This window comes from Mytilus californianus, unplaced genomic scaffold (genome assembly GCF_021869535.1).
Source record: "Mytilus californianus isolate M0D057914Y unplaced genomic scaffold, xbMytCali1.0.p SCAF_3, whole genome shotgun sequence".
In the NCBI taxonomy this organism is placed as follows: domain Eukaryota; kingdom Metazoa; phylum Mollusca; class Bivalvia; order Mytilida; family Mytilidae; genus Mytilus; species Mytilus californianus.
In genome coordinates this window covers 18,027,794-18,036,751 of record NW_026262679.1, presented here as the reverse complement: position 1 = coordinate 18,036,751, position 8,958 = coordinate 18,027,794, and the positions used below count along the sequence as shown (strand labels likewise).

The 8,958-nt window shown below is 32.4% G+C and overlaps 1 protein-coding gene across 1 annotated transcript; it reads left to right on the top strand.

Moving 5' to 3' along the window:
* The first annotated feature begins 110 nt into the window (after positions 1-110).
* On the top strand, positions 111-3,954 carry LOC127733445 (39S ribosomal protein L54, mitochondrial-like). Its single transcript, XM_052242805.1, has 2 exons — positions 111-272; positions 3,608-3,954. Exons 1-2 carry the CDS (start codon positions 164-166, stop codon positions 3,907-3,909), a joined length of 411 nt encoding a protein of 136 aa, XP_052098765.1. The 5' UTR covers positions 111-163; the 3' UTR covers positions 3,910-3,954.
* Positions 3,955-8,958: the final 5,004 nt, after the last annotated feature.

The window sequence follows — 8,958 nt, the reverse complement described above, 5'->3', positions numbered from 1 at the left end:
CTTTTTTTATTTCTGTATCAATTATATCATTTTCTACAAATTAATTATTTTTGAATAGGAGTTCTTCATGAAATAATTTTCTAGTGAATAATCCAATAAGATGCTTGATTTTTTTCTCTCAAAAGTAGGATTTATTCATATGACACCGGATTATTTGTAAACAATGTCGGTGCTCCGGCTTATCGCACCGAATTTGAAATTTTTTACACAAAGTTTGATAAAACCTCCAGACATTCTCTGTAAAGCAGGCTATGCTGCAGGAAAACTCAAAGGTGAATTAAGATAATTTACTCATTTTCGTCCCTACTTTCTTTCTTGAGAGCCCCGTCCCCATTATCATCGAAAGGATAGGATTCTCCTACGAAAAATTATGTTGAAGGTTAAATTATGTTTATCCTACAATTACTTTCACTTTGGCCTCGTCACTACTTTCACTTGAGCTAATAATATGTCACTTGTTTGTTTATATTTGTCATTTCATATTTCTTTTTTATCGTATGGACTTTTATCATGTTTATTTTATATTTATTTATTTTTCACACAGAAAAAAATTGATGAATAAAAGTCCAAATGATTTAAAGGTACAAATGTAGTATGAAAGGGCAAAATTAGAGAACGATTATTTGGTCTATACTTTCACTTTCAGCAATATTTTTTCCCACATGATAAAAATGTTACTTTTTCAGTCAGGGCAGAGACATATATGTATATATGTCTCTGGTCAGGGGTACTACTTATACAAGTAATCTTTATTTACTTGAAGAAGTAAATAAAATAAACTTATATAAGTTAATTATAATGTTTGAATAATCTCCCCTTAATTTTCTAAAAAATTTACTTGTATAAGTAGATTTATTTTACAATCCCACAAAAATTCTCAAGTTTTGAGATGTAAAAACATGCCTTTAATTTTTCTCAGGTTAGCTCATAATTTTTTATTAGAGTTCAATGTTTCATCTCATTAATTCAACAAAGAAACTGATTGCGCAAAGATCTTAAGTATTTGCGCAAGGCCTTCAAAAATTGCCCCTTAGGGGCTTGTAAATGAGCAGTGTTCTGAAGATAACAGACAAATGAGATTTTCATTGTCCATGAAATTACACTTAAATGATTAGTAAAGACATCTGCAAAGGACAGACAATCAAAAATTCTATTAGAGCAAAGAAGTCCTAAGAATTCAAGAAAAGAAGATAGGATGACTTTTTTACTTGTATAAGTAAAAAAAATCTGAATGTCTAAGGGACATAACTAAGCCCAATTTTTTTTTACCTATACAAGTAATTAAAATACACTTGTATAAGTATCCTACAAATTTACTTATATAAGTATATTAATATTTACTTCTTCAAGTAAATAAAAATTACTTGTACAAGTAGTACCCCTGACTGTTTTTAAGACCACTTAAAATCACAGGCACTTGTTTCTATCCATGGGAAGATCCACTATCTAATAGACTATTAGGCTAAATATATATATGTTGATAGTGGATCTTCCCATGGATAGAAACAAGTGCCTATGCTTAAAATGTTCAAACATTGTAACGTCTAATTCAAACAATTTGGAACCAAAATGTTACAGTCGAGTCTCCCCAGTACCCCACCTGATATCTTTAATCAGGAAAAAAGAATCAAAGCCATTCTAGAGATAACACACTGTCAATTTAGCTCTTGAAAACCGAAAGTGTTTTTTTAAAAGACAAGTGTATCTACTAGCTATATTTAAAGCATCATTTAATTTACGTTATACTTTCAGGCCTTTTGTAATCTTTTGTGTGATTGGTTGTCAGAGGGAATTTTTTAAAGTTCAAAAAACACTAAACATGCTAATAAACTTCTATTTAAATATTGAAAATAAAAAAAAAATTAAGGGGGTGATGAAAAATGAGTGAACAATAATTTAAAAAATTGGAGTAAGGAATACACCTTAAGTTTTAACATTTGTTGTAGCACAAACCTTTTTTTGTTAGTCAAACACACTAACTCTGTTAATAGGACTCATTAGAAAGGTACTTCACTTGACTCATATATTTCATTGTGTGGTACTGTGAATTTTTAATGTTATTATATCAATATGTAGCCTAAATATATAAAAATAATGGAATCTGAAGCAAGATGATGTACATGTATCAAATATTTTTGCTTAATACATGTATGTTTTCAAGACAAAACAGTTAACTCAAACACACCTGAACGTAAAAAGGTATACCCAACTTTGTCTTTTCAATAAAATAATTGTCCATTTTAAAGATTTTCCCTCCCATAACCATGATAACAGTTACCGGGGGCAGTAGACAGTACTATAGTGCTCCCTTCCCATTTTTTGTCCCAGGGGCATGATAAAATGTTCCATCTTGTACATGTTATTTATAATTGATTAGACTATTCAGATGTAAGACTTGCAAGTTAGACTAGTGACTTTGGGATGTTAGAATATTGGGCAGACCCTCTGCCTTTCATCATAAACCTTAAAAGGTGATGTCATTTTGGTTTACATTTTGTAAAAGCAGCCTGAATTGAAGTTAAACTTTTTTTCAATATACATGTACATGTCGTGAGTAACAGACCTTTCATCGAATTTTACATGATTACTATCATGACTATAGGTTTCTTATTTTGAGGGGACAATCATCTTTGCTAGCCTAGGGTTGCAATCCGGCCCCCTCCTCTTCACCCTTAGCAGATATAGTCAGAATTTCAGATCCACAAGGTAATGATTTTCATTGGTTGCAGTTGTAACTGGCTGCATCCAATCAAAAAGTGCCTTTTAGATGAACATGTGCAAATCTGCTCCAGGAGGCACCCATCATATTGCTCATGTAAGTACAAACCAGATGATAGGTCTAAATTCAGTAGGTTATATCATGTATGTATATTCAAGGAAAAGAGGACAGCAATGTGGTTATGACAATTGAAACATATCTGTTGTCATCTGTGAAATAAATATTCCATAATGATCATCCAACTTGTCATGCTTGTGATGGTATCTGAAAATTTTTCAAAGGGATGACTTCAACTTCACAACTTGGAACTCTTGGTTTAATAATAGCTTCCTTGTAAGCAGTAACCATCTATGAAGGAATTCATGATACTAACTAAATGCAATCTCTGGAATATAGTACCAACTGGGAGATAAATTCCCCATTTGCAGGCGCTGCTGGAATGTTGCTACTTAGAAATGTAGGGTTCAGAATTTGGAAGCTGGAATCATCTTCTTTTGTCGTAAAGTTTTGTTCTCAACCTTCCCTCATTGCCAATTTCTAGATGAAGTCAAGATATGAGGCAGACTCAACTGTATCTGTTGCATCCATTATTTCAACAATGATATAGCTGCGTTCAACATTGTCACCAAACTTTGAGTTATTCAATGAGATGACACCATCTATAGCAGAATGTGAAGTCAAAGGATAATGCTATAGCTGCTTTTTATTCTTCCTTAGAATCTTGTGTGATTGTGTAAGAATAATTGATCTAAAACAATTATGTCAAGACACTGTTACTTTTATGTGACCCTTTGTTTTTATTGTTAATAAGTTGACTGTTCCATCAGATAATTTGCCTGATCTTTTATCATTAAACTATTTGTTAATATTTGTCTTTGTTCATTTCAGGAAAGATGATGTCAGCAACACAGAAGAAAACACTTTTAGAAGTTGAAACTGATCCTTATAAATTATGTAACTTTGTTTGTGGGGCTAATTATTTTAAAGAAGGAGAAGATCCCCCTATTAAACCAGACAGTGAATATCCAGAATGGTTGTTTTCATTGCATATAGATCGACAGCCACTAGATCTAAGTGAATTAAGTAAAGATGACATGTATTACTGGAGACGATTAAGAAGAATAAATATGAGAAGGAAAAATAAAGAAATAAAATATGCAGGACAGAGAAGACCTAAACGAATCTGGTGAAAAAAATTGATATTGAATGTTACATCTGAATAAAATTATAAAGGATTTTAGCATTTATTTCATTATGTTCATGCAAACACTTACCAAATGGACTTTTATTCAAAATATACATCTACTGGTCACCATACATGTATATGTACAGGACACATTTGTAAGAATTCAAGAAAACCTTACCTAACACATTGTCATAATACAAAATATACTGCTAGATGTCATACAGTAAAATTGAGAATGGAAATAGGGAATGTGTCAAAGAGACAACAACCCGACCAAAGAGTGTATAAAGAATGAACAAAATATTTAACTAATCAGGTAAATTTGAAAAACCTCTCTTCCTTTAAAGTTAAGTCTGTTCCAATCATCTCTCATACCTATACCACACCTATTGAGACTAAATTTTTTACAACAAACACATGTTGCTCCCAATGCTGCCTTGCAGGATCTCAATTTTTATGACTTCAAGTCTTGAACAACAGCATTTTTGTCGAGTTGGTAAATTGAATTATCTTCAAACAGTCGATATTCTCATGGGTACTAATTGTACACCATTTCTGGTCGATTTGTATTTATATACAGCAGAATTCATACAAATCCTTAAACACCAAGAGAAAAGGCACAATGTCATGTTCAGATATATTGATGATGTCCAGTCTCTCAATAACCAACATTTTAGTGATTGCTTACATCTTATAAAAGTTTATTATACATGTCTATAAAGCATTATCATGATTATATTATCATGATTATATCTCATTTTACATTAGAACATTGTATTTATTGTATTTTTGTTCATTGATATTAAAAAAAAGAAGGAGATGTGGATTGATTGCCATTTAGACAGCTATCCACCAAAGTTCAAATGAATTGGATGTAAGCAATTATAGGCAACCGTTCGGCCTTCAACAATGAGACAAACCCATACCATATAGTCGGCTTTAAAAGGCCCCGACATGAAAAAATATGTAACAATTCAATTGAGAAAACTAACAGCCTTATTTATAACGGAACAATTTACGAAAAATAAAAATGAGAGACATGAACCAACGACAACCACTGAACCACAGGCTCCTGACTTTGGACAGGCACATAAAGAATGTGGTGGGGTTAAACATGTTTCTGAAAGCTCAACCCTCCCCTAACCTGGGACAGTGGTGTTACAGCACAACATAAGAACAAACTATAAAAATTATTTGAAAAAGGCTTAACAGTTTCTCTCTAAACCTGTATGTATTGTTTTAAGTATATACATATATATCCCATTGAACTTGACATTACTAATAAAAGCGCAACTACACATGCTAGAAGGTCTTCTTCATATCGAGATGATTTTCTTGAAAATGACACTAATGGACAACAGTTATTCAAACAAGGGTCTATGACAATTGTGACGATTTCAGCTTTCCCATTGTCAAGTTCACATTTCACACAAGTAAAAGAGAGCCGAAAGATACCAAAGGGACATTCAAACTCGTAAGTAAAAAAATAAATTGACAACGCTATGGCTAAAAAAGAAAAAGACCAACAGACAAGCAGACAAACAACAGTACACAAATCACAACATAGAAAACTAAAGAATGAGTAACACGAACCCCACTCAAACTCTGGGTTGATCTCTGGTGCTCCAGAAGGGTAAGCAGATCCTGCTCCACATGTGGCACCCGTCGTGTTGCTCATGCTAGTACAAACCCGGTGATGTCTAATTTTTGAGGAAAAGGGGATGGGATTGTAGTTACGACAGTTGGAACCTATACGTAATCATCTGTGAAACGGATATTCCATAACGGTCAGCCAACTCGTAATGGCGTCTGTAAAATTTACGAAGGGACGATTTCAACTTCACCACTTGGAACTCTTGGTTTAATAGCTACCTTGTGACCAGCAACCGTCTATCAAAGAAATCATGATAGGAAATACAAGCCCTGGAATATCGTATCAACTGGGAGATCTATACTCTGTATATCGGCGCTGCTGGAATGCTGCTACATATAGAAATGGAAAGTTCACAACTGGGAAGCTGGAATCATCCCTTTTGTCGTAAAGTTTTGTTTTCAATCGCCCCTCACTGTCAATTTCTAGATGTAAGTCAAGATATGAGACAGACATAACTGTATCTGTTGTATCTTTTATCTCAAGTTCGATGGGATAGATGCGTTAAACATAGTTACCAAATTTTGAATTATTTAGTGAGAGAACATCTATATAGCGGTAAGTAAAGTTAGAGGATACTGCTTACTTCTTTTCTTTCTTCCTAAGAAGTTCCTGTATGAAGCCAGCCTCATATGAATAAAGGAACAAATCGACAAAAGGAGAAGCACAATTGGTTCCCATAGGAATGCCGATAGTGTGTTGAAAAACACCCAAATGTAACAAATATATTGTCAATCAAGAAATTAAGGATTTTGATAATGTCAGTTTCAGAGACTTACTTTGAATCAGAGTGATTTTAGTACGATTTATCCCTATCCTAAGACAAGATGCTCGTATCTACGTACGTACGTTGGTCATTCCTTTTTTATAAAACAAATCAGGACTAACTCTTTCAGTTTGTCTTTAAGTTTGGAATGGGGAATACTTGTGTAAAGTGTACAAAAGTCATATGTTTTAATGCTATTGCAAGATGAAAGAGTCTTAGATTGTATGTACTCTTAAAGTTCTTTGGAATTTTTAAGTATCCACATCTGATTCACGCCACCTCTAGAATAGGTAGTTTCACAATAACTTTGAAGCCCGGCTTTGATTGCTGATAAAATTGATGTTGATAATTTAGAAAGAGGTTTCGTGGACCACTCGGAAGACCCATCAATATAACGTTGTTTGAAAGGAAACTTATGTAGTTTAGGTACCAATACAGTGATAAAAGATCTAGTTCTTCCTTTTTGGTTGAAATTCCAAAGAAACATAGAACAGACCTGTGATTATCCAGGATTTCCTCCTTGGTCTATAGTAACTTCGTTTCGGAATAGATCAGCTATATTTGATCTGTTGAATGATTGTAAGCTAAGGAGTACATATCTTTTTGAAATGTTTGATCTGATCTTGTCATCAGTTCTATGGTTCATTAATTAACCTTAAGTGTTCCGTGATTACATTATATTCTTAGTTTCTATAAGTTATAGGTTCAGTATTTGTGTTGTATTGAATTATCGTGAGATGTCTATGTCCATCTGACAAAGAATTCGCTGTTGTTTTAGTTTTGTAAATTTTTAACAGAACATGAAATTGATGAAATTGGGATGACTGTTTTAACTGAAAGTTTATAACATTCATGTCAATGAATTGTATATGAATACAGTTTGTATAACACAGTTACGCTTGTAAAATCATAATCATTATGTTGATTAATTCCAGTTTGTATACATGTAACACTGAAAAACGTGATTTCTTGTCCCGGCCACTTTAAAAAAAATGTGTTTGATCTACACAAGTAATTTTTTGTGCAGTTAATACATTGAATTAGATTTAACATTTGTAAGCAAAGAAACATACTATTTTTAGAGGGATTAATAAAATATTGATTCCTGAATGGTTCAAAATAACCAAAATGGCATGTCCCTAGACCTCCTGTTCAACATTCATACTCTAAAATATTGTAAAAAAAGGTAGAAATAAATGTTATATTTACTTAATATAAGTTCTTTAATTATTCAAAAGTATGTTTAGAGCCAACATATTTCATTAAACAGTTTTTGACAAAGGATTTTTAATTTTAGAAGGTGTGTCCCTTGACATTCCTGACAAAATGTCCACTACGAAATGAAGTCATTAAATTTTGCTAATAAACAGTTTTACAAAATCAATGTTTGCAAGAGATATAAACATTAGGGTCTTACAAAAGAAGTGATGCTTTTATAACGGCAGTTAAATTGTTGGCAAAAAAAAATTGAGCACACCAAAATGGACCAGATTGATATCGTATTTTTGTTAATGTCCACTACGAAACGGGTCAAATCTCCTTCAGTATCTGGTTTTAAAATTATGAAAAAAATATCAGTGTACAGCTTAGTACGTGCTTTGATGAATAGAATCATTCTTGTTACTATTGCAGTATAGAGATTGTGGGGAAAAAATAAAACATGTGAATATGTCCACTACGAAACGGTCCCCTACGAAACAAGTATGGAAGAAAAACGTTTCGTAGTGGACACTACCACTACCATGCAGTCGTTTTTTACTCTTTTTTCAATTATATTCGTGCAAAACAATTAACAAGGGTTAGTTTCATGTAATTTTCAGTATGTTTTTATCAACATAGAATAGGGTTGATGTCAACTACGAAACTTTTTGTCCACTACGAAACGGTTTTGTCAACTACGAAACTCATCAAAATGTCCACTACGTAACATGAGTTGTACCTTCATATGTGAAGTACTGTCTAATCTTTATCGATAAAAAATGGTTCTCCAATTCAGAAAAAAATGAGATCGTTCTAGTATATAAAGTAAAACAAACTGGAATGTCTATAGGAGACATTAAAATGCAATAAGATGTGCGTTTAGAAGCAGTTTCGTAGTGGACAAATGTCCCCTACGAAACAGTACATAAATTATGAAAATAATATCATTTTAAAGAGTATTTAAGATTGCACTTTTTATTTACAAACAGGTCTATAATAGAGGTATTCAAAATAACTCTTGAAATAAAATCTTAGACAAGTTGATTTTCCATTTTTTTTAGGTCTGAAATTCACACTTTTATTGAAAAACGCCCATATATGTATTTTAACAAATGAGCAGTGAAATTAAAATATCAGAATCTAAAAGAGGACAATACTTGCTAATTATAATGTTAATTTATATCAATCAAAGTGTCTACCTTTTGTAAATTTCCGCAGTATAGTTATAGATAATTCTTGATAATTTCAAGCAAAATTATCATTAAGGTAAAGGTAAGTGTTATTCGATTTATTTATAAAAAGGAATTTAGACAGATCTTTACTGAGTTTGACTATAAACTGTGATTCATAACAATACAGGAACACGCCTGATTTTAAATGAGCGCAATTGATGCCTATATGAATAATATAACATGTCGATACACGTTATCATGGTT